Source organism: Zonotrichia leucophrys, chromosome 6 (genome assembly GCF_028769735.1).
Source record: "Zonotrichia leucophrys gambelii isolate GWCS_2022_RI chromosome 6, RI_Zleu_2.0, whole genome shotgun sequence".
Taxonomy (NCBI): Eukaryota; Metazoa; Chordata; class Aves; order Passeriformes; family Passerellidae; genus Zonotrichia; species Zonotrichia leucophrys.
This window is the reverse complement of record NC_088176.1, coordinates 11,262,850-11,288,565: the sequence shown is the minus strand read 5'-3', so window position 1 is coordinate 11,288,565 and position 25,716 is coordinate 11,262,850. Positions and strand designations below refer to the sequence as shown.

At 40.8% G+C, this 25,716-nt stretch overlaps 1 protein-coding gene across 1 annotated transcript in view; it reads left to right on the top strand.

The window, feature by feature from the left end:
- Nucleotides 1-25,716, top strand: part of SORCS3 (sortilin related VPS10 domain containing receptor 3) — a 263,805-nt gene that overhangs the window by 217,153 nt on the left and 20,936 nt on the right. The window contains exons 15-20 of the mRNA XM_064716259.1: nucleotides 9,739-9,856; nucleotides 11,295-11,428; nucleotides 15,575-15,688; nucleotides 16,782-16,953; nucleotides 21,093-21,279; nucleotides 24,297-24,430. Of these exons, the coding sequence (XP_064572329.1) occupies nucleotides 9,739-9,856; nucleotides 11,295-11,428; nucleotides 15,575-15,688; nucleotides 16,782-16,953; nucleotides 21,093-21,279; nucleotides 24,297-24,430 (859 nt within the window). The remainder of the gene's footprint in view (nucleotides 1-9,738; nucleotides 9,857-11,294; nucleotides 11,429-15,574; nucleotides 15,689-16,781; nucleotides 16,954-21,092; nucleotides 21,280-24,296; nucleotides 24,431-25,716) is intronic.

The window sequence follows — 25,716 nt, the reverse complement described above, 5'->3', positions numbered from 1 at the left end:
CTCTCCCCTTGTGGCTTTGCCCTCCACAGCCAGCACCTCTGCTCAGCAACATCAGCGAATGAGAGACAGTGGGAGTGGATGGCAAAACACCATGAGGCTGTTTTTCCTTGAAGGAATTGAAGGCTCTTGTACAACGTGCATGAAGAAAAGAGTCAGTGTTCCTCAATTCCCATGGCCCACAGGTTCCTTTAAACTTTCCTGACATCAGTCTGGCCTCTTTTCACTTCACTCTGTGAGAAAAAGAGGAAAAAAACTGTCAGAAAAAAACCCATAGATCTTCTCCCACTTTGCTGTTGAGCCACACAGAAATTTGGCAAAGATGGAATTCTGGAAGAAAGATTTCACCAGTTCTCTAGAAAGCTAGCTCCAACCTGCAGCCTCCAGTGCAGAAAATGAGACAGGGAGTTGTCGTGCTGAAAGATTCTGAACTTTGTCCTTATTTACCCTCTGGGAACCAAGGCTGTCCATCCAGTCTGTGCATTCTCTCAGGGCTACCAGAACTGTGGGTTTTTTTAAAGATCAGAGAGAAGATTTCAAAGCCTGGTTTATCCAAATTGCATGGGTACATTAGATCCTAGAAAAGACCATTACATTTTAATTGTTGTCCCTACAGTGGTGTTATCTCACTTTTCAGTTTTCCTTTTCTTCTTCTGTTCAGTGCAATATTTGTTTGTGGTGCAACTGGCATTGCTATTGTCTATGGATTTTCCTGCAAGGCTCTGATGTGTCCTTGTGAGTTCAGTTTCTCTGTCCTCACTCAGAGTACCCTGCAGACTGCAGTGCACAAACCTATATAAGGATTCTTCATAATAGAATCCATGAAATTAAAGTGAATCTGTTAAAATAATGACTGCACACAGAAAAAAAAAAAAAAGTAAAATTTGGAACTTGATCTGAGAACAAAAATTCCAAGTACAACTATTAAGTAAGGACACCAAAATGATTGAGAGGATATTGGCATTTGCCAGTGAGCTGCATTCCTGTATCATCTGATCTAGTTTCAAAACCTTCTGGAAGTAATGAATAGCTTGGACTTTGTGAGAAAATGATCAATCTGCTAATGGCATCAAGTGACTTTACAATGGACAAGAAAATGTGTGTTATAGGAATTCCCATTTTATCCCAGCAGATGATCAGTTCATACCCTGGAGTAAGAGAGTTGATTACCCATATCATTATCTTTGTCTGCAAGACTTAAAAACATTATTAACGACCCCAAGATTAATCAGTGTCACTTCCTCCTCCCATCTGCCTCTCTGCCAGAGTATTCTGCTTTTTAGCCTTTGGATCTCTGCATGAATTCACCTAAACAGTCCACAAGAAGCACGATATTGATTGTGCTGTTAATACTTGCAGAGTGAGCTGAGGCCTTTCTGTGGCACCTGAAAGACAAATCAGGTGATGAGAACATCTGCTTAGAGTAATCTTTCTCAGACAGCACCGTGTGATTTATTTGGCTTTAGGAAAAGGATGTCTGTGACCCAAGAGCAGTTCCCAGCAGTTGCACCATGTACCTGGAAGATTCCTGGCAGAAGCCATAACACACGGAGAAGGCATCGTGCTCTGTGGCACGTATTGTCCATCTCTGACTTTCTGGGGCAAACATTATTGTCACTGGAGTCAAGTGCTATTTATGGGCACTAGATCACACATTATGCTAAAATAGTCAACATCATCAGCTGTGTTTTGCCAGTAGGGAAGTTGAGGGAGAACAAAGGACATGCCCATGGTCAGACACTCAGCAGGCTGTCATTGGGAGAGCTTGGCAGTAATGCAGGTCTCCAGAGTCCCAGGTGGGAATCCCACTGTGCAGATTCTTCCCATTTCTTTGGGGGAGGGAGATGCTCAGTCATGTCCATAAAGCACAGACAGGGGAATAGAGAGGGGTGAGCATGTGCAGGGAGGAGGACTAGAGAAAGGTGTGTTCATTGAGACTGGAATTTGCTGAAGTGAATAAAAGAAAGAAGCCCTTGCAGAAGGAGCCATAATGAGCAGCCGGCTGATAGATGATTTCTTTTCCCTAGATAAAAGGGCAAGTTTTACCTGATGACAATACAATCCAGATATTCTCATCTAGAGGCTCGTGTTCTTTGTTTCCTGTGCTGCTAAGTAAGGACAGATGGATCTTGGCCCTGTGCTGTCCTCCTGCCTGCAGCTGGGCTGGGCTGTATGAAGCACCCAGGCCTGATGGAGGGTGCACAGGAAGGGGCAGGATGCTGTGCACACAGACATTCCTGAGTCTTTCACCTTTTTGTGAGAGCAAGACATGAAATATTCTGGTGCTCCAATCACACCAACCCTCAGGGGACTGAGAAACTACATTGCCTTAGCACCTTTCCAGCTGAATCTCTCCCTGATCCTGCACAAGGAAAAGGGTGGCACAGCACACCAGCTTTTCTGGGTTGGGTTGCCTGCAGAGTTCACTCTGACAGATTTTTGATCACTGAACTGAGTGTTGGAAAGCAGCTCTCCAGAGCTTCCTCTTCTGAGCCTTCTTCTCTGATATCCAGGCAAAGCTCGTCACTGTGCTTCACCTGTCATATGCATTTGGAGCTTACATATTCTAAGGAATGGCTTCCACATTTGTATTGGACATTTTTGGTTGGAAATCTGCTGATTCATAGGATGAAAGGTTGAAATGACTGGATGTGTTGTGTTATGTGGCTTCTGGCAAAGCAGCAGCCCTTGCCTCTGCTGAGACCACAGACCCATCAGGGGATGAAACTCACACTGCTGACAGCTGCCTGTATCTTTTCTAGAAAAGAATGGCAGCATCTTCAGGTTTCAGGGCTGTCAGAAACTGGTTGTCTTTCACGAGTGCTTCGAAGAAAAGAAAGAACTCTTCTGAAAAACAGCATTAAAAATTAATATGCTTTCCCATCCCCCTTCCTAGGTGTCTCATACTCTCTTTCATGTTGCTGGAATTTCTTTTGAAGCAATTGTCATGTAAAGTTGTTTGAGAACATTGGTAATAAATTTTTTAGAGACCAAATTTCAAAAGGTTTAGTTTGCCATTCAGGAAGTTCTTATTTTGATAGCATTTCCTATTTGAAAAAATAATAACAAAAATTCCTGTCTCCCCCATTGCCTTATGCAGTGTTTGTGCAGCTAAAGGGGAAATTGAGTCCAGACTGTAGGGCTGCTTTGTAATTACATGTTCTGCAAATTACTTACTAATTGCACTTGGCATTACTTGCTAACTGAAAGATCATGCTGTACCATGCCATTTGCAGTGGTTTTCCTCTTCTGCTAGCACTATAAAGGAAGTGCCCATTGAGCTGATGAATAATACCAGGACTGTTTTCCAAAGCTGAGGGAAAGAATCTGCCATGATTGTACTGTAGGATTTTTATTGCAAGGTTTTGGTTTTGATCTGTAATTCACAGAAACTCTGCCTGCCCCATCTCCTCTCTCTCTCCTGACCTGAAATCTGGCAGTGGTGCAGCTTTACATGACCAGTTCAATATGGATTGCTGGTGGCCAACACTTTGAATTTCTTTCTTGTGGGTAACTTTGATGTCACGACATTCAGTTTCAGGGAAATGAACCACATCCCTCAGATTTAGTTTGCAGGAGAAATTATGTGAAATTCTTGTGTGACCCTTCTCCTTGGAAAATGGAATACAGACCAAGAGTTTCTGGAACAAATTTCTCCTGATGCACGCTGCTGTCTGCTGTTGGTACATTCTTGATAGTTTCACTGCTGTTTCTTTTTCTCCTTCTGAATAGTATCAGTGGAAGGCCTTATACCTGAGAGGGTCTATTTAGATGGTCTAAATTGAATTAATTTGCACCAACTGAAAATCTAGATCCAAATGGATGGTGTGTTTTATTTGGAAGAAAATGCATCTCTTCTTTCTAGAAAAAAAAAAAAACCAAAACAAAATAGCTGTCTTTCTTACTTATTTTGGTCCACAGACAGAAGTACACAGCCCTGAGTCATCACCCATTGCCCTCAGGCTACTGTTCCTAGTTGACAGGTTAGCCAAAAGCAACTGAATTAAAAGCTCCAAAGAGGCTCTTAGAAACAGTATTTATTGCTTAGGAAAAAAAAATAGACAATGTTTTTTGTTGGCAATTGCCTGCCTTTCCAGTGTCATCTTTCATTTTTTATGTTTCCTTTGTTTCCAGTCTCTTACTCCCTGCATCCTTTTGCCAGGTATGAGACAGTGTAGCTCTCCCTCTCCTGCTCTCCCTAATTGCTGATTTGTGCTTTCAATTAAGTTCTACTTCCTTGTCTCAGTCCCTTTCTATCCAATTTCCTTGTAACTAGTGACCTCCTTTAATGCTAATTCCATCTTAATCCTAATTTAAAAAAATGGGAGATTACACAGCCCATTTGTTTTTCTCTAAAGTCATGATTTATATTTAATTCATGGAGAGATAGTTCATCTAGTCATAAAATCTGGTCCCACCAGCACAACTTGCAACTGTTCCATTGCTGTTTGTGTGGCTTTGGCCCTGTCAGCTCAGCCTGCATGCAGGAGTTTGTCTCACTTTACTGCAACTTCCTTACACGGAGATGGATCCAGATCCAGATTTCATAACAGGCCCTCTCCTTTGTGTGAAATTGTCAGCATTTTCTTTCATTGACTCAAAAGCTATGAACATCAACAAGTTAAGGAGGTACATCTATGTACCAGGACATTCTGTAAGTGTTCACTGAGCCAGCAACTCTAGCACAGGCTCACCATCTCCCAGGAAATGGGGGACCAGGGTAGCCTGGCTTGTGGGGAAAAATCCCAAAGGAATCAAGGCAATTATGAGTGAGACAATATCTGTTAAGGTTGCAGCAGTAGCAACATGTGCTCCTTTGCTGGACATCAGAATGAGAATGAGCACCTTCAGTTGTGGTGAATTTCCTGCTCACTGCTCCAGATCTGGGACTCTCTCTGGTTTCAGTGAGAGAAGAGCTTCCTCTCCAGGGACTAGAAAAATAAAAAAGAACCAAACCAAACCAAAACAAACCCTCACAAAACCAAAAATACTCCAAACAAACAAACAACCAAAAAACAACCAAAAAACAAACAAAAAACAAACAAAACCCAGACCAACACATGCTTCTTTTCCTGCCAGGAGTTGATTCTTCCAGATTGTGCTTCATAGCACTTCTTGCCCATTAAATTTCTACTTCTGGCACTACCTATTAGATGCACAGATGTAAGTAAAGAAGGATTTTAACTGAAATCAGATAGTGATCTTACTTGACTTTCTTCCATTCTACATTCTCTAAACAAAGGCACAGATTTAGGTCAGCTGAAGTATTCACTAATTTGGGTGATTTTACTATTGGGCATTTTTTGCTTGCTAAGACACTTCTCTCCAAGCATTTTTCTTTTAAAATAAAAGGAAATAAAATCAAGGTTGGTTTCAGGCTTTTATAAATGAAACAGTCTATTTATGATGACACTGCAATTAGCTTTTCTCTCAGTATTATCAATTAAAGTATATGTTTGGCTCTCTTTCTCTAGTTCTGGCTTTACTTTTCTGTTGATCCATCCATCTACTTCTATAGTTCATCTCAAAAGATGCTGTCTACCAAATATATTATATCCTTTTGCTTTCATTTTATTTTTAGTTATTAAAAATGCTTACAGTCTATTCTGTGGGGCCTAATTTTGTTAAAATCTGGCTTCAGAGGTCCCTAAGGAACATTGAGAGAAGCAATAAAACCACCCAAACTTTTCATGTCTCTCACCTTGTGAATGTCCAGTGAAGGAAAACTGCCTCAGAAAGAAAGGTACTCTTGCTGTTAGGTGTTATCAGCTTCTTCCTTCCTTGGCATCTCCAGCCCTCTGTCTCAGTGCTGGGCACATCTGAGGTCAGCAGGTGTCACACACAAAGGGGCTGGGAGGGCTGGTGAAGGGAAAATCTTCCTTCTTTATCCAGACCAGCCAAGTACAGGCAGCTTCAGTGCTTGCTTGCTCCATATGGTGTCCTACCAGTCTACTTCAGAAATTACAGAAGTAGACTTGATTGAGGCAGGAGAATTTCCATTTTAATGGCTGGCTGGGCAGCTCATCTGAAACTGCCAGCAGGGATAGATCCACATGGATACAGCTGATGCCTTTCCTGTGGGAGCTGTTACTTGAGGAAGTCTGTTTCTCACACCATGAGCAGGAACAGGGATTGAATCTATAGACCAGAGGCAGGTGAGTTATCTTGTGACCCTCAATTCTTTCTGTTGACCTGGCGGGAATGAGCAGGATAGAATTACATAAAAAGCACAACTATCAACAATACAAGGAATGATAAGGCAAAAGCAAAGAGAACATTGTATAAATGTAAAAAGCCTTTTAAAGAGCTCCTGTACAAGGTTATCCAGGCAGTGTACACTGCATTTGTAAGCTACTGTGTATTTAAAAAATTAATGAAAGATATAATTATAGCAGCATTAGCAATGATCATTTCTAAAATGACTCTGTCATGAAACTGTAAGCATTTCAGAATTGATTTCCATGTTTCTAATAGTTTTCTGCAAATTAATGATATCCAGCCCTGGCAATAAAAGCCTTGCCTTGTTTCTCCAAAGAAAAGATTGGGAAGCATTTTCTGTTTTCTTAGCAATGATTTCACTGTCAGCTATGCATAAAGTCAGTTGAGAAGATGCTGTCCTATTAGCTAAGATTTTATGTGGAATTGTAACTCAGAGGAATAGAACGAAATCTATGCAGTCTAAAGCCAGTAAATTACCATTCTGTGTCTTAGGCTGGAGAACCTTTTTAAAATTGAGCTTAGTCAGAAAACTGACTCCATTTAAATACCATCTGGGCTCTTGTATTTATTGCTTCTCAAGGACTTCCACATCAGACTACCTACATGGAAGAATCAAAATATACCTTCTTTGTTGGCTTTTCAAAGCTGGACCTTGAAAATCCAGCTCTCTTGTTTTCTATGCTTGCAACAAGCAATTAAGAGCTTTCAGTTAGACCACGGTAGGTAAAGTTATTGAAGCAAAATTTGTAGTATTTATAGTGTATTTCCTTTCTTCCTGTATTATCTTGATACTTTAGCTATGTTTATTAAAAAAAATCCACCTCCCTTATTTAGGGACCAAAGTAAATGGGAAATGAAGGCACATGGGAATCAGATAAGTTGGATCTTCAAAGTGATGTGAGCACTCACCGGTTGAGTAGGGAAAAATAAAGCCCCACCAATCTCTTTTAGCATCTCTTTCCTTGGAACTTCTTTTGTTTCTTTGCTCTTGATATAGAAACCAATATGTAGAAACTGGAACATTTAGTGCCAAGCACTTATTGGTAGCTGGACACTATGAGTTTTAAAATGTTGTAGCTCTTTGCTGTCTGCCCAAGCGTCTATTGGACCTGGCCACTTCAAAACAGATATGGTGGGAGAGGCCCTGTGCATGCACCTTGGGCACTATGGAAAAACATCCAGTGATGTCATTCATAAAACTGAGGAAGTGGAGCTCAGCTGCAACACCTGGTCTTGTCCAGTCGGGATTTGTGCCCTGTTATTGTTTGTTTAGCTCTTTTTAACCTTCACAAACAATGAAGACTTTCATCCCTTTCCAAGGAAAGCTGCTAGAACCTCGGAATCCCAAAGATCACATAGCATTCTCCTCCATTCCTTGTATTTTCTTATAGAAACTGATAGAAGTTTCAAATGCACAACAAATTCATCTTGAGCTGTCACACAACACTTGTGGCATTGGCCAATGAAGCCATGCTGTTGGTGGCATTTGGCATTGGTGAGCAGGGCTCACAGGGTGCAGGTGCTTGGTGGCTTCTCTGCTGCTCTTATCTCAGAAGTCTCTTCCACTGTGACTGATTAGCCTTAATGAGCTTTTATTACCAAGGGGAGGATGGAGTAGAGAAGTTACTACTTTAGGAATCAGCTGACCCAGAACCTCTGCAGTACAGAGGAAAACCTCTCTCTGTTAGCACTCCTCTAATTCCATTTAGTGTAGTATTGTTTCCATCTAAATTATAGCAATTACACAAAAAGATCTTCTTTGAAATAATTTAATTAAAGAGTATCTGATGTTCTGTGCTTTTGGAATGCCAATGTGTTGCCTTCCTCTTAGAAAACCTTGGGTTTTTTTCATTAATTATCATGGAAGAATTTCCATGTCAGAAGGAATTGTTTAAAAGCTTTTAAAAATAGATTTAAAAATCAAGTAATTCTGGTGTATTTTTGTAAACCACAAAGATGGTTTACAAAATAAACCCTGTTGCCCTCCTGATGGACAGTTAGCTAAAGGACAATCTGAGGAGAAAGATTTTCATTTTAGATGCATTGATTTGCAAAGTGTTGGATTTCTCCAGCCTTTTCTTCTGGGTTTATGCCAGTGTTTCTCTTTGGTCATGTTTCTTTTGCTGTGTTTTCCATGTAATAAACACCAAATCCTATACTGGTGTAAATCTGCTGGACTAAAAGATTTCTGCTTGCTGCATTGCTGATTTGCAGGGACTGATGTTTCTGATGTTTCAGTCATGCAGTACAAACAAGGTTGTATGTGCTGAAAGCACATAGGACACACCCAGTGCCAAGGAAAAGTGGAGAGGGGAACTGCAGTTAGGACTCCTACTGAGTACAGTTCTGGAGGCTTTCTGCATCCCCCGACCATGCTCCTTCCCATTCCTCCCTTCTCCCTCCTGCTCCCAGTGCCCTGGCACCCCATACTGCTTTGGTTTCTGTGGGTTTGTCTTGGTCCAGGGTGTGCCTTCTGTGCAGAGGAACAGGAATTGCAGCTCCTCCTGTGGCATGGCCTGAATGCCGTGGTGTTTCCTATTTTTGATACCCTGCAATTAGGACTACACTAAGAATGGTTCTGGACAGCCAGCAACAATCTACCTAATAAATCCATTCTACCAGATGAGTCCTTCACCCCTTGCTCGCTCCTAACCTGAGCCACTTGTTCATGACAGCACACAGGTTCTCCTTGTATTGTGTCCTTCCTGCTTGTCAGCTTAGTGGAGCTCCTCTGTGAGGCAGAACGCAGATATAGACAGGTGTCCACAGCAAACCCACCACTTCATACCCTCAGATATTGCCCACCCACCATTGTCTCCCTGATCCCCATGAGCTGAGGCAGGTCTCCAGGGGAGAGCATGATTGATTCCTGGGTGGTTGTTGTTTCATGGAGAGCAGCAAAATGCAGAGCAATTTTGGTGCAGGCTAGAGAAGGAGTGAGTGGAGAGCAAAGCAAACAACTCAGTATGATTACCGTGTAAACCAAGATCAGCTAGAATAAATAATGGCAGCACACTGGGGACACAGCAGGATCTGAATTACAGTCAGTGTGGGGAAGTCTTGTTTTCTGCTTCTCTTTTGATTTCATAGGAAAATTTGTGAATCTTGTCTTTCTTCCTCTTTCTTTGTTAGTCTGGAATAATTAGAATAAAACTTTTAATCACATAAGTGGCTTGGGTAAAAATGTAGATTAGTGAAAGACTTGGAATAATAAAAAAGTAACATGTACTGTCCTCTAAAGATTGCAATAAGGGTGATTAGACTTGGGTTCCATTTTGCTGGATGCTAGGGTCAGGGGAAGACCTTCCTACACAGGCTGTGTACCAGTGTCAGGAAAAGGCTAAACACTCCTGGGATGTTGTAAGAACAGGAAAATATTATTCATGACTGATTACCATTTTCTGGCATTAAGCTCCAACACTGTGTATTGGTTTCTGCAGCTGAGATTCATGAGTTGTTATTTGCTGTATTGGAGGTATGAGCCTGGCTGACTCTTTCTCTTCTTTTGTGTCCCCTGCTCAGAGTTTTTGGGCACTTCAGCCTCCGTTCTGAGTGGCAGCTGGTCAAGGTGGATTACAAATTTCTCTTCAGCCGCAGGTGTACCAAGGATGACTACCAGACCTGGCACCTGCACAACCAGGTATCCACACTCTCCAGGGGGACATTAGTGGGGTTCCTTTTCTTTTCCCCTGCTCTGTGTTTCCAAGTGAGAATGCAGTTGTTCTTTACATCAAAGCATATGGATTTTTTTTTTTTTTTGCATCCCTTGAAAAATGTGCATGAATAAACATGGGGCCAGGCATCTATGGGCAAGCTCAGGAGATTACCTTCTATTTTTAGGAATATAATCCATTGCACTAGCTGGATCTTTTTGGCCTCAATGCTTAGGGCAGTGTAAAATGACACCTTATGATTGAATTGTAGATGACACTGAATTCTTTGTAGCTCTGTCACTGACTCATGAAAATAATTTTGTTTCAGTTTGCCTCTTATTTCCCCTACTCAAAAATGAAAATAAAAACATTTATTCATCCTGCAGGTCCTGCAGGTATCTGTAAAACTCTTGAATATCTGTAAAACCCTTGAATCTGAAAAGCTCTTGAATAAAAGACGCCAGAGAAAACCACATTATTTCTTTCTACTCAAGGATCCATGCTTTGTTTTTCATACACTGGCTTATTGTCATGCTGGATATATTTAGGTCCTGAAGAAACTATAACTGAGAGGTCAATGACCTCTGCAGATTACTTATGGGTTACTGACTACCAGTATGATGTCCCACACCCTGTAGGGTAACATAACCAGAGCCAGAACCATTGGCGCTGTGACAGTCCTGAATGAAATCCATGAATGAGAAATGAACATTAATTTGGCAAGGATAAGATAACTGAAGTCATAGAATTGAATAAATGAAAATAATTTTAATGAAAGAAAAGGGAAGACATGTAACCACGCAGCAATCTTGGGAATCACTGTTAATGGGGAAGAGAAGTATTTCAATTAGGTATTGTCTTTTTTCTTACTTCTATGCAAACAAAATACTTCTGCAAAATAGAAAATTCTGTTTATAGCAACTCACCTAGATGTCAAATGTTTGTTTTAGATTAGCTACTCCCTGTAGTGTTCTTGGAAACCTTTGCATTCCAAAAGCCCAGTGAAACACACATCAAAATTGACTTTATCTGACATATGGAAGAAACCCTGGCCTACACCCCTATTGTCTTTTCAGGATAATTTGTAGGACTAGATATTGGTGGAAGTCTTTTGAAAGGTGACATAAGTGGGTGTGATGGCTTGGGCATCCAGGCATTTTGGGCACGTTGTCATTGGCATCCCAACTCAATGCTCTTCACACTGTGCTCATGAGTCCTCCCAAGGAGACTTTTGGTTTTGCAAAGCCACAAAGAGCTTTGCAAACTGTAACTTGAGTTACAGAACAGAGCAGAACTGTAACTCCCCACCCTCCCAGAGATAAATGTTTGTCTTCATTGCCTTTTGTGTCTTTTAAAAGAATGCTTCATTTAAGACCCAGCTGCCACTAAAACTGTGTTTCTCCTCTTGTCGCTCGGCCAATGAAGGGGGAGCCTTGTGTCATGGGGGAGAGGAAGATCTATAAAAAACGCAAGCCTGGAGCCCAGTGTTCCCTAGGTCGGGACTATTCCCAAACTGTGGTGTCTGAACCGTGTGTCTGTGGCCAAGGAGACTTTGAGTGGTGAGTATGTGACCCTGGGGACTTGTGCAGGGGCTGAGTTTTTGTCCCAAAATACCACCCAGAAAACCTTGCTGAAGAAGTGAGTCTCTTGCAGCTTTATAGCTGTGATCACACAATATAGCAGAAATGTGATCCCCAAACCTGCTGAGTGAAGGAGGCTTCCCCTTCATCTGCAGGAAATATTTGTTCATTTCCATGAGAAATCCAAGCCTGGAATTCAAAAGCAAAATAATTGCAAGTACTGATGGACATTTTATGTCTGTCATTCCAGAATAGTGACAGCCAGGACTTTTCTGGTCCAAAATATATTCCTTTCAGAAGAGGGGAGGGTATTTCTCTCCCAAGGTCATTGACTTCCTAGGGGGAAAGCCAACAAAACATGCACATTTTAATCATTATTCCTTTGAATAGATGGGAACAGTTTATTGCTTCTTAACAATGTTTTATTGAGAAATTTCTGAAAGGGCTTCTGTGACATGACTGTACAGCCCACCCTTGTCAGATATAACTACTTGTTTTGCATAAATATTGGTGTTTCTAACTTAATGGGACCATAATTTTCAAATTGCTTTAAGGTCACTTTGAAAGCAGCTTAAAAATAAAGCAGGGGAGAAATGAGACACTGCTTGCTATTGCTTGACAATCAGAGATAGGAGATGAGAGAATGCATGTCAGGATCTCTGCCCAAGGAATTCCTCCATAGCACCTGTGATAGGCAATATTTCTCAGATTTAAGACTATCAATGTCTGTCACATTTGAGCTTAAATGATCAGAATGTCATTTAAATGGAATTCAAAATACCCTGAAAGCTGATCAGCTGGGAAAACATCTTAATCTTTATAGTAGGTTACTCAGGATCAGTGTCTGACTGGTGTTGGTGTTATTCCTGAACACTTCATGTACTTTCAAATACTTTCTGAAGAGGTGTGAGGCATGAGATCTGTACATTTATTTGGACTTAGGCTCACAGTTCTCTTGACATGGACATAGTGAAATGCAGCAAAATTAAGAAAAATATTGACCAGAGTATTTTCTTGAATATTGTAGTAGTTTGTCTTTAAGAGAGAGTTGGGGATATAGAACAGAGATTTTCATCTGATCTGGAGGGTATTTAATTTGTTCCTCATTTCAAGATTACATCTGAGACTCCATATCTTGACTCATGAGATCTTTCCCCTTTGTTCTCATGATGGGAACTTGCAGGATGACCTGTCTTGCTTTGCAGTATCTGCCCTTGGCATTGGCATAGGCCTCTGGGGTGAATCCAGCACCAGTCTCCAGAGATGCTAATGAATTTGTTTGGTTTTGTTGGTTTTTTTTTCCCTTACACTGTCTTTTCCTCACCTGCTTTATATTTTCACAGGGAAGTCTGTCTTTTCCAAGCTGTAAGTGATATACTGTGGTAGCTGAATTTGCCTTAAATGCTGCCTTGAAAAGGGTCTGCATCAGAATGCACCTTTTCAATCACTTGACAGATTCCTTGCAAGCATTCAGTATCATTTTTGATTAACTTTCCCCCTAATATGAGAGGGTATTGCTGTTAAACTTGTCAGTCCTGCAGAGGAAATGCAATTAGAGGACAACAAGCTGGCTTTTGTTTCGGAGCCTGCACTGCCAACAGAATTGTTAACTAGCTTCCAGTTGCAAAATTGTTACAGCTGGTGATGGAGAATCAGAAGAAACTTTATGGTGAATTTTGATGCTACTCAGCAGGGCTGACTGTAAGAATGTGTGAGACAGTCCATTTGAGGAAAATACTGGCAGTGCTGCAAGTGGGGCACTGAACTTGACAATTTTAAAAGTGATTTTTCAGAGAGGAAGGGTGATCTTGTGCTCTGTGATTTCTAAAGGATGAAACATTTGCTTAGTCATTTGCAAGATACAGGTTATTCCAGAATATATTGTAGATTCATCTGCCTCCCTTGGGATGTCAGTATGAGAAGGGGAGATGCTGACAAGTGCCTTTGCTCACTGAGAGGTGGACAGGACAGGTGAAAGGACAGCTCTTACTTTCATTTTATGCTCTTCCAAGAAAAACTCATTCCCTTTCAAGGAAAATGTCCACTCAGCCTCTTCTGCTTGGGCTCATAGGTGCCAGTTCTTGAAAGCCCTGACTGCTCTGTGCCTTGGGTTGAACTGGGCAGGTCCTGTGGGTGCCAGGGAAAGGAGGAGGCCCAGCAGCCAGGACTGTGTGAGTGCAGTGACCAGCAAGTGCTGCCAGATGGGCCCTCTGCTTCCTCAGAGAGAAGGTTTGGAGCTGGTTCTGGGCTTGAAGCACCCTGTGCCACTTGCTGTGATGACACCTGCCTTTGAGGGCTGTGGGGATAGGACAAATAACTGCAGAAGGCCTTCAGCACACACTGTGGGGGCTGTGCTCCCTCCCATTTGGTCACAGTGCCCTTGCCCCTGTCTGCCTCATGGCTGCAGAGCTGTTCCCTGCAGTTAGATAAAAGGCTGATCTAAAATTCAGGGGCATAAATCATGATTATGCCCCAGTTCAAAAAATCCATATGAGTCAGGATCAGGGGTGACTCCTGCCAACCCTTGCAGTCCTTTCCAGAAGCAAATTCTGGCCTTTCTCTAACAGAGAGAATGGTAGAAGCATCTCATAAGTGATATTAAAGTGCTCACTGAGCTTTCTTTTCCCTCCTCCTGCTTCTTTATTTACTCTGTCAAGATAGCTTTCCTGAGAAAGACAGCACAGCAGCTGGACTTGATTATTTCCTTAACTTATGCAAACCCTGGGGCTTGTGAGAGGGAAGGTGGGCAGCATGTGAGGTTTTAATATACATTTACCAGAAGTTAATGAACAAGCACAGAACCTTGAGGGCACACAGCAATGTTGTCTTTAATTTTATTAAATATTTATGCAGCTCTTTTCTTCTTTGGGGCAAAGTACAGCTCCTCCTGAATATTTTTAATTACAAAGTCCCTGCCAGGCATTTTCGACTGTGCAGGTCGGACCCACTGAGAATGATTAAATTGAATGTTGAGAGAAAGAGCATTAGGGAATCTCCAAACCATTTAAAGTAGCTTAGAGAATTTTTGCCCTCCAAAAAAGAACAGTAGCAGCCTGGGCCATTGGGGACATAGCACAATTTTGTCTCACCAAAGCTCTTCCTAGAGACTTTCTTTTGGCAGTTCAGGCTCTGAACAGGGGAAGGATAAAACTCAGAGTGTCCTAAAGGGTACAGAATGCTTTCAAGACAGTGCCTTCTGTAGTGTCTGTGTTTTCACAGAGGTTTAGCATGTTGGCATTTGTTAACTTGCTGCAGGCAAAAATCCAGAATCTCTTTTTATTTGTCCTTTGAATCCAGCCTGTCAATAAAGGCTACACATAGAAACCTGATCCAGACCCTATTAAAACTTATGGAAAGCTTTGGATTAATCCTATTTTTTCATCATTGTATTGGCACACAAAGGCAGCTGTAAAAAGAAGTTTTGGATATGGTTGTGTACACTTCCATTCTTAGGTGGTCCAAGGAAGAATCAATACCCTGGATTGCCTTCCCTGTAGGACACAATACCGTGTAATCCTCCGACTGCAAAGCTGGTTATGTTTTAGTTTAGTGTTGGAAAAACATCAGCTGGTTTTTTTCCTCTTGGGCAAGTCACAGCTTAGCCAGGGAGTCCATTAACATAGATAAATATACATACAGTGGCTAGTTGCTCAGGAAGTGCTCCCAGTGTTTTATATTCCTAGCCACTGTTGTGAAAAAGTAACATTAGGTCTTAGAATTAGCCTGGTTCATTCTAAAAGCAAAGGCTGCAAAAAAAAAAAAAAAACAAACAAACCAAAAGAAGCCAAAAAGTGACATTTAAGTCAGAGATTGATAGAAATAGAAACAAACAATACAATACTCTTTCTGAATCTCTGTCATGTTTTGTTGCCAAATGAAGCACAAGTCCTGCAGTGCCCTGCAAGTTTGGTAGTTCTGCAGCTGTGGGGATCAAATGCCCTCAGTGAATTGTGTTCCTGCATCTCATACCAGTCCAGCGCTTTGCCTCTGGATGAGCCCAATCCATGGTGTTGTGCCATCCCAGCAGAGAACCACCAACACACACCTGCTTTGGGGACATCACCTAAAACTCTGGGCTAACTCTAGTGGAGGCTACAGTGGTGGATTCATGACTTCTCTCCACAGTGACTATGGATATGAGAGGCACAGCAACAACCAGTGCATCCCAGCCTTCTGGTTCAGCCCATCCTCCCTGTCCAAGGATTGCAACGTTGGACAGAACTACTGGAACAGCACTGGGTAAGTGCACCTTGCAATCTGTCTGGTTTTGGTGACTGCAGCAGACAAGAGAACCTGGATAGTTCTTTTTTTCTCTGCATCCCATTATGATCTTTTTCAGTCTTATCCATGAGGTGGTGTTTGCAACAGCATCTCTATGGAAAATTGCCTTGTTCCTCAGAGAGAGGGAGAAGCACGTTAACATAAGTGACACATAGATATTGCATTGCTATCAAGTGATGTGTGATCCCTGGAGCCTAGACTTGGAGCTCCCCTTTGTTGCAAAATTAAAACACAAATCAAAAAGGTCTGCCTGAGAGACAGCTGAACATTTAAAAGGACAAGTTTGAGGTATTTCACATTGTATTTTATTGAACCTCTTACTATCTTACCGCTTCTATTTATATCAGCTTCTAGGAAGGCTCAAATGAGCAATTTTTAGTCTCTTTAATGTTTTCTTCCTCTGCCATTTTCACTTTGTACATACAATGCCTTGCATTTCAGACACACTTCATGTGCTGGTTTCTCCTGGTCTAACCCAGAACAGATGGCAAGTGTTGGTTTATTATGGCAGCATCACTTTGCAAATGTTCTACTATCACGCAGGAAATGCTGTGAGACTTGAGTTTTGCTGTTTAGCCAACATCTTCCAAGAAGAGCCTAGAGAAAAACCCATACCTCAAATCATTTTAAAACTGAACTGGTCAAAGCCCTTGACATATTTTTTCAAGTGCCCTCTAGCCCAATAGAGGCAGACAAGACCTAATAAATGGTATAATTAAAAAGCTGGGATGCAAGACGCAATCTTGCAGGCTTTGGGTTCGAGGAATTCTCTGCCTTTTAGTAAGGCAGAGTAATTCACCTCCAACAATGTGTCTCTTCTCAGTGATGCTGCTGGGAATCTCTGGAGAAGGTTCAATTGTGATTGGTTTGGCTTTCTCCTACTTAATAAAACATTAAATTTCTTTGAGCCTTCCTTTCAGTGAGGGGATCATGCAGGTAGTTAACCTTTGAAAAAACACATGCATTAATGTGGAGGGACAAAACAAAAACAGAACAAAGGAACTTTTCCACCCACTGTCTGAGCCCAATGTCCTTTGTTCCTGTTCCCCAGGTACCGCAGGATTGTGTCTAACAACTGCACAGATGGCTTGAGAGAGAAGTACATGGCCAAGATGGAGAAATGCCCTGGAAAAGCACCTCGGGGATTGCACATCCTCACCTCTGATGGGAAGCTGGTCATGGAGCAGGGGCACAACGCCACCTTCATCATCCTCATGGAAGAGGTGTGTTAGTGGTCTCAGTAAACCTTTCTCTGTGTGGCAGGACTGGCATTTTTTCCTTTACTTTTCCAGCTGCTGAGAGGAAAATAGTAATCAAGGGGGAATAATGAAATGGTGAATGGTCCTGAGATTTACGAGACTTAAGGAATTCGATTATTGAAGGCTATAGTGACACATACAAGCAGGTCATATTGGGTCACACCAAAGGTGTTTGCTTGTTTGTCTATCAGTGAAGATAATGCTGAAGAAAGATAGATGTGGTCAAATATTTATTTCCCCACTCACTTCTTGCTGCTTCCAGTAAACTGCAGTTTATGGAGTTTATGAGACAGAAGTGGTGTTTCTGTGATCCAAAATTCTTTATCTGGGATGCAAAGCTTTAACTTCAGCTTTTCTGGGAAAGGTTAAGAGCAGTGGGGAACATGTTCTCATGGGGAGCAATGAGGGACATTGTTATTTTGCAGTAGGAATTGATTCTCCTCAAAGCACCTCTAGCCCCAGCCCTTATCTATTGTATTTTTCTATTGGAACAGTTCCCTCTGTAGCCAGCAGTAGCATAAGTGACACCAGGCCATGCTGCTGCCAAAAGCATCAAAATGCTGAGGCTCTTCTGGCCAGGGACTGAGGTGGTGCTGGAGAAGAACAGCTGGTTTTTGTCACATTTTCTGCCCTGTGTATGTTATTTTGGAGCAGTACCTGGAGACAGCTGAGGCAGACCACCCACACACAGACACATTCTCACACTAGATTAAATCCTCATATAGTAGCTAAGTATTTCAGTGGGACCACACTAATCTGACAGGGCCTCTTTACTACTTCCTCAGGGGTTCATGCATGCTCTGCTTTTATACAAGAGGGATTTCTTGTCTGCTTGCTGCTTCTTTTCTGTTCTGCAGACTTGACATGGTTAGACAATTTGTGTAGACACTATGAGTGGGAGTTCAGAAAAGAACAGTTATAATCTAAAAATTAGGAGTCAACTAGTAATTTATTAAGGAACTCAAGCAGAACTGCTGTGTATGAAGAATGATAAACAGATGGGGAATAAGGCAGCAGTCAAGGTAGCTGAAGAGTGGAATCTTTGCAAGGATTTAGAGATTGAAGAGGCAGCTGAATAAATATGTGAGGGCGTTCACTCTTATGTCTGTTGTTGAGAAATAATGGTAGTTAGAAAAACATTTCATTGAAACAACCTTTTTTGTTTTTTTCTAAAGGAAGAGGCTCTTTGGAAAATGTCTCTGTAGGTGAACTGTTTATTCCACAGAAAGTTGTGTGTTGAGTTTGTTTCATAAAATAATAGAATTTCAAGAAGAAAAGGAACACTGAGATTTTGGACAAAGCTATTCCAGTCTTTTAGTGTGAACCTGAGAAGAATTGTGACCAAGGATTTCTTTATGACTTGGAAGAAATAATTTCTGTAGAGGTCTTAATTATTACTTACCTTGCTGCCATACAGATTCATTCCTGGCTTTCTCCACCTTTTCTGGTCAGTCTCTTTACTGGTGGTAGTTTAGCACATATGTTCACACTTCCTTTCTGAGCCAGAGAGCAGCCTGGCCAGCCCTCCTGTGGGTACATCTGTGTGGTGTCCATTCAGCTGTGTCAGACTCACCCTGGTGAGCCAGCAGCTCTTTGCTAACTTCTAGTGCACACCCTCAATATATGGAGGTGACTGATCTTTGGGCATTCAGTGGTAAATGAAGACTTCATCATAGTTTATCAAAACCTGAATTTCTCAGGATTTATAGAATTAACTTCAGTAGGATTCTTTACAATTGTATTCATAATACATGTGTGGCGATGACTACAGACGAATAAATGCAGAATGATGATTTTTCTGTGTTTTCAGAAATATGGGGTGGACTGAGATTTGGACTGTATACATGCAAGGGAACATGAGGAGATAACCTTTTTAGACTTTTTTTAAAATCTGAGTTTGATTTTGATCACAAAGAAATACTAGACTGCCAAATAGCTATTGTGGAGTTGTGTTCTTGACCACATCTGTTCACTGATTTCCATACTCAGAGCCAATCTTGGTGACAGCCTTGTTCCCTTTCCGTTATTTATGGGGCTTAAAGCAAAAAACCACACCTCTTGAATATAAATGGATAGCAATGATTTCTATTTCCTTTTGAAATGCCTTCATTTCCCTTCTATTTCCATTTATATTTATAAACTCCAGAATATCTGACATCTCTGTGTGGGACTAACATGCTTGGTTAAGTATTTTATGTACTGGATACAGAGGTATGGAAAGGAGAAAGAAAACATGATTAGTGTGATGGGCAGCCTTTACAATGAAGACCCAGCTCATAATTGGGTGAAAAGATCATCTGCCACTGCTTAGTCATGACAAATCTGTTCCTGCTTCTCTGTGTGAAATGGTCTCATTTCAGATAGAATCATATTGGAGAGGCAAGAAAGAAATAGAAAAGAGAATTGCCAGGCAAGGGAGATGAGCTGCCATGGTTGGTGCAAGAGATTTCAGCCTGAGGTCATCAGTGATGAATCCAGGCCAGATCAAATTTTTATCCTCTGTTCAGTATCTTCCATATGAGATGGACTTGGGGTCTTAGTGCATTCCCTTGAGAAGTGGTTTTGAAAGGTTTAACAAGCTGTGGGAGCCTTCTATCAAATAACTGAATATCTCAAGAGTGTAATTTTGCTCCTGCTAGAGACTTTTTCAGAATGACTTTAAAAACTCTCTGTCTAAAGCATGTTATTGACTACTCAATATAATAGGTATGTTTTAGTGTCACCACTACTTTAGTCCTTTCTGATTGCTCTTTGGTTTATACTGAAGTTTTAATGTCCAAGTGGGACAGAGGTGAAAACAGTGCCCTGATCAAGTCAATGGCCAAAACTCCCCTGGCTCCCTGGCAGGGGAATGATGGAGCAAGGAGGAAGAGAGATCTAACCTATATAATCAAATACCAATACTTCAAAAACTACATGCAATAATCCTGACTGTATGAGTGTCTGAAGACCCCAAGTATATACTCAAATTAAATTGACATCTGAAAAATACCTTTCCTGCACTCTGATTCTTCATGCAGGTATAGTCTATGAGGAGGATAAATTCAGTGAGGGCTGCTAAGGCCCTGATTTTCTACATATGGGACCTGCTTCATTGTGGTCTGGCTTTTTGTATGTTCTCCCTGTGCATTTACAGCTATAATGGGGTTTATGAGACAACTGTAAAATATTTCTGAATTTCCCATTAAAAAAAGGTAAATTTAAGAGCAGAGATTTTAATTTTCGTTTTTAAACTTTCAGATCACATCCTCAATATATGTAGGGATTGACTTCAGCCCTTCAGGGCTAGGAATATCTCCAAAATGTAGTGATATCTTCTTCACCCCCAGTGAATACAGTGCAGATCTTTGATGAAAGGAAATTACTTGGCACAACACATCTTATATATATGCAGAAAGCTAAAACTACAGAGATTTAATCTGAGTTGTAGTTTTATTTCAGTTTAGTGAAATCACTGCAGTGGGCTTTAGCTTTGTTGAAATTAGCTTTTTTTTTGTGTTACATTAGTCAGCTGGGGCAAGTATAAAATAAGGCTCCAAGAAACTGAAATAACAGACACTTCTACAGTTCAACTACAGTGATTTAAAGCATGATTTAAGCTAAAATAGTGCAACTTCTGTCCCCAGACAATACCTGTGGTGCTGGAATTTCTTGTCTGTTTTTCCCTCCTTCATTTAATAACTGTCATTGACAGTAGTCCTAGAAGAGATTTTCTCATCATCTGCTTCATTCTCCTGTGTATCCAGGCCCTGTCTCTGTGTTGACTGACGTTAGACAAAAAAAATCTGTCAGTCCTCAACATGGGACTCAACCTGTATAAATTCAGCCATCCTAAAGCTTCATGTCTAGCTGAAACTGGTCTTCTAAACGCTGTATAATCAGGGGAGGATATTTGCAAGAGATGATTCATGTCACCTGTTTTAGCTGCCTTAGGATGAGGTGTTGGTCTTTTGCTGTCTGTGTCTGGCCACCTTGGGGAATGACAGAACACAGCTCGGCTTTTTTTGAGAAGTTACTCCTTTGTATCCGTGCAAGTGGGATGGAGGGCAATATAAATCCTTTTATATCAGTCCAGTTTCCTACTCCAGCCTTCCCTGTTGCAGGGTGATCTCCAAAGGACAAACATCCAGCTTGATTTTGGAGATGGCATTGCAGTGTCCTATGCCAATTTCAGCCCCGTGGAGGACGGCATCCGGCACGTTTACAAGAGTGCTGGAATCTTCCAGGTGACGGCATTTGCAGAGAACAGCCTGGGCTCAGACACTGCTGTCCTGTTCCTGCACGTGGTCTGTGAGTACTTCCACCTGCCAGATTCCTTGGGCCAAAATCTGACCTCGCTCAAAGTCCTTGCAGCTTCAGTGGAGCCGAAGAATAGATGCAAACCCACAGACATGTGCAGCTCATGCTTTTCCAAAGGCTTGGGCTTCTAGGCACTCCTCTAACTTGTTAAACAGCTTTTATTGAATGAAGGGAAAGGGAAGGATTTTTTTAAAACAAGTATATTTGCAGTTCTGAGAGTTATGGAGAAAAGGTTAAAAATGTCTATTGGGTTTTCTGAAAGGCTCAGAGACCAAGCAGCATATGAAACACAGTCTAGATATCTATTTTCAATACATGTCTCATTCCAAGAGGATTAGATTAAACTACTAAATTTTGAGTCACTTATTCAGAATTTCAGCATTTACAGAGCTAATTTAATGAAAGAGAAGCATTATGCTGAGCGTGCTTCCTGAGATATGAATGTACTGAGGACTAATGTGCTGCTCTTCACATTTCATGTGTTTGACGTGCATCCCTGATGTTTCTGTCCTGTTTGGTAGATCAATGCAATTTCTCTCCAGCTGACACATGAGAAAACTCAAATATAGAGCTCTGAGTTAACTTCCCAAAGCCACAGGAGAGAGCAGAGAGTGTGGAATGTAGGATGAGACCAAAAAGAGCCCAGTTCTATGATCTACTCTTAGACTATTAAATCTTCTGTGTTCAGCTGCACCCCATCAATTTTGCTCCTAATGGTGATCATAGCCTTGTCTGCCTCCCCTCTTTACCTGTCAGAATGTCTTACATCCTGCCTTTTGCTTGAGCTTTTCTGCTGAAAGGAAGCACATTAGAAATTTCCAAAACTCAAGAACTTTTTCTCCATTTTAATTTCCAGCTCCCTGTATGAAGGAATAAATGTTCCTTGAAGCTTTTATTATGCTCATAATTCCCTCAAAGTCAATCATGGGTGCACTTAACAACCTGTTATTAGAGCATTAACTGTTTTTTCCTTCACCTTGGGCCATTAGCTGACAAAAGTGATGGTTACCTGGTAATAACAACCAGATTTGTATGGGTTATCTGATTTTTCTCAAAGGAACTACTTTTTCATGGTGAGGATTTTAAAGCACAATGCAACAATGCAGTTCCTTGGCCTGCTTTTGTTGCTCCACCTTTTTTTGCATCAACCTTTCAGATCTCTCCTTTGACTTTTATGGCATTCTTAGGTAGCCAATTTATTATCATTATCTCTGGGGAAATATTTTGCAAGGACTTACATTCATGCTAATGCTGAAATAAGATGACACCTCAGTACTAAACTTTTAATATATTTGGAAGTACTGGTTAATATAGGAGGTTTGACCTTGAAGTCCAAAAGTACAGAAAAATATGCTTGAGAATCATTCTTAGTATACAATCACTCTGGTACTAGGATCCTGTGCTAAAAAAAAAAAAAGAGGAGAAGGCTCCTTGGCCTCAAGCAACATTAATTTTCTACCCTGCAGCTTTATTAGCAGCCAGTTAACTTTTCAGCTTTCTGGAATCTGCTGACAAGCAGCTTAACTAGAAATTTAAAGGAAGCAAAGATATTAGTGCTTTTCTTCTTCCATGCACTGTCACAAAATATTTAGGGGAATCTGCTGTTCTTGCAAACCCAAAGTACTTCCTATGGTCAGAGTTCAAGAGTGAATTGCTGATAGAGATCTCTTGGGAAAGAGTGAAAAAAAAAAAGATCAAATTTTAAGGTGCCAAAAGTAAGAATAGGGTCCTTTTGTGCTTGGAGCTCTATGTTCCAGTGGTAGAAGAACAGCTCTTGCTTTCCACAATCTTTGTAATTCAAGTAGATGGAGAACTGATTAATGTCCCCATTTTGTGCTGAGAAGTAACACAAGAGGATTGTCTCAGTTAAAATCACCAAATTTCCTGCTTCCCAGAATGAATGTCTAACAAAAAAAGAAAAGATTATGACTTTTCTTATTTTGTCCTTTCCATCTCACAGGGATAGTCTGTCAGTTTGCTGTGTTTGAAAGGTACTGCCCAGACAGTAACACTGTCTGATGAGCAGCAGTTACCAGCTGAAATTCAGCACCAGCAAAACCAAAAGATAAACAAGAAGAAAAACAATGGAGATAGTAGAAGCTTTAAACAAACTACCAAACAAAACCTCAGTGTTTTTTACACATGTTGTTTTTTCTAGAGAGGATCTGACTTCTGAATTCAGGGCTTCATGCCCTGGATTTATTCTGGGCATTTGCATTTATTAGATACAACTTTGCATTGGTACTTTGTTATTTAAGTCTTTCAGAATCAAGTGCTTCTGACAGTTACATGCTTTGTTATGCCAATGCACACATCTTTCAAGTGGTTCCTGATGGTTTTCTTTCAGTTTCAGGGGCAACTGACTCCCCAAAGACTTCCTAAGGTCAGGCCTATATCAAAAAGATACCAAGGATTTCCAAAATCATGAGTTTTTATTTTGGAGACCTTTTAAAATACTGTTTGGGGTATTTAATAAAGTTATAAATGACTCTTATATAACTAGATTTAAGCCATTTTGGCTAAAATTATTTTCCCACAAATCTTAGTACCTCAGTGGCTATATTTTCAAGAAAAAACCTTCTTTCTCATTTGTGTCCTATCCCTTTCTTGTGTCCTATTCCTTTCTTGTGTCCTACCCTTTTGGCTTTCCTACCTTTTTTTGGCTTTGAATAGCAATTTCACTGCATAATGCAAAACCAGTTCATTGTTTTTCTACAAAATGCATTTAAAAAATTCTTCTAAACACAGTGCTGCCACTCTCTGAAAATTAGCACTATGGAAAATGTGCATAATAGCAGGGGGAAAAGTGTTTTTAAATCTGATTGTCTTTTTCTGTTTTCATTGACTGCTGAAATTCTCTTTTATTTCTAAAATATAAATAGACTGTCACTAGACTGTCACTGCTGACATAGGACTTTTGATTTATTTAAAGGAAAGATCCTTGCTGTTCACAACTGTGCAGGGAGGATTTAACTCAAAGCCTTTAATAATGAACTCTCTTCCCACAGGTCCAGTGGAGCACGTCCATCTGAGTGTTCCCTTTGTTGCCATCAGAAATAAGGATGTCAACATTACTGCAGTAGTTTGGCCCAGCCAGGCAGGCACACTTACCTACTTCTGGTGGTTTGGCAACAGCACCAAGGTACAGACACCCTTTGGTTCATTTTTTCTTCCTGAGCTTGTCACAGCAGTCAGGGAACTCTCTCAGCCATAATAAAAACTTCTTGCCTTTCTCTGTTTTGTGTTTTAGTATTTAACTTGGCTGAAGAGGGTTGTCATTATTTGAACTTCAACGTTTGTGAATTTGTTTCCTTCTGTGTTGTGTTGTTCTTAGGAGCCATTACTTTCTCCATCTGGTTGTTATCAGCCCTACTGAGATGTGAAGACCACTGTTATTACCAGCGTTCACTTGCAACTTAACTGAACTATATGTGGAATAATGCTGGCTTTCAACACAGTGTTTAAAAACTGCTGGTGTTCACATAACTAGGGGGTTTCCATTATGTGCCAGTGTGCAGTACATACTGCTGGATTCCAACACAGTACTTTAAAGCTCTTGGTGTTCAGATGAACAGCTGTATCTAGAATTTCAAGCTGAAGAGTCTGGCTGTTTTAGAGAGGGGGATGAGACTTCTTTGTAGTGAATTTTCAAATTATGTGTATTGTCACTGTATGTATTATAATGAGCTTTTTCAGCAGTAGTTAAAATAAGTGAAAACACAGGTTAGCATCATGCTTTCAAATGGAGAGAGCAGGATTGCCTATTAGCTACAGTTTTTATTGTAGACTTTAGGAGTGAGACAGGCACTGTTCTCCATTCTTACAGCTGTGAAATGTACAGCTGTTAATTTCACAGTGTAGTTTCTGCTGTTATTTACAAAAGCAGTTTAAGTCATGTCACTGTCTACATTTGCAATTGAAGGTGTGCACTGAGGTGAGATTGCAGCAGAAAGAAACAGGGATTTTACATGAAATATGGAACTTGAGATAAAAAATAGGCACACAAGTATTTTGTTTTCTCTCTGAAAAGCTGCTTAGTTTTAACCTCTTACCCTAGCTGCCAACAATGTCATAGAAGCAAAATAAAAACAGTAAGTGCTGCTTCTACTAGGATTCTACATCCAGTTAGGAAGCTCACTTTAAGAACTCGCTGATTTTTGTGGAAGCATAGTTGAGGCAGTGGAAGAACTCAGGAGCAAAAGCCATTTACTGTAACTTGGCAAGTTGCTGTGCCCTAGCTGAACTATGGCAACCACCCACATTTGCACATCCAGTCCATTGCAAGTACCAGGTAATTCCACATACTTTATACTGCATTGAAATACAGGGATTCAAAATCATGTTACAGTTAATATTTTTGGCTCAGTGCTCACACATGGAGAACCATTAAAGTGCATCAGAGATAATTTAGGTGCTGGTAACTTGATC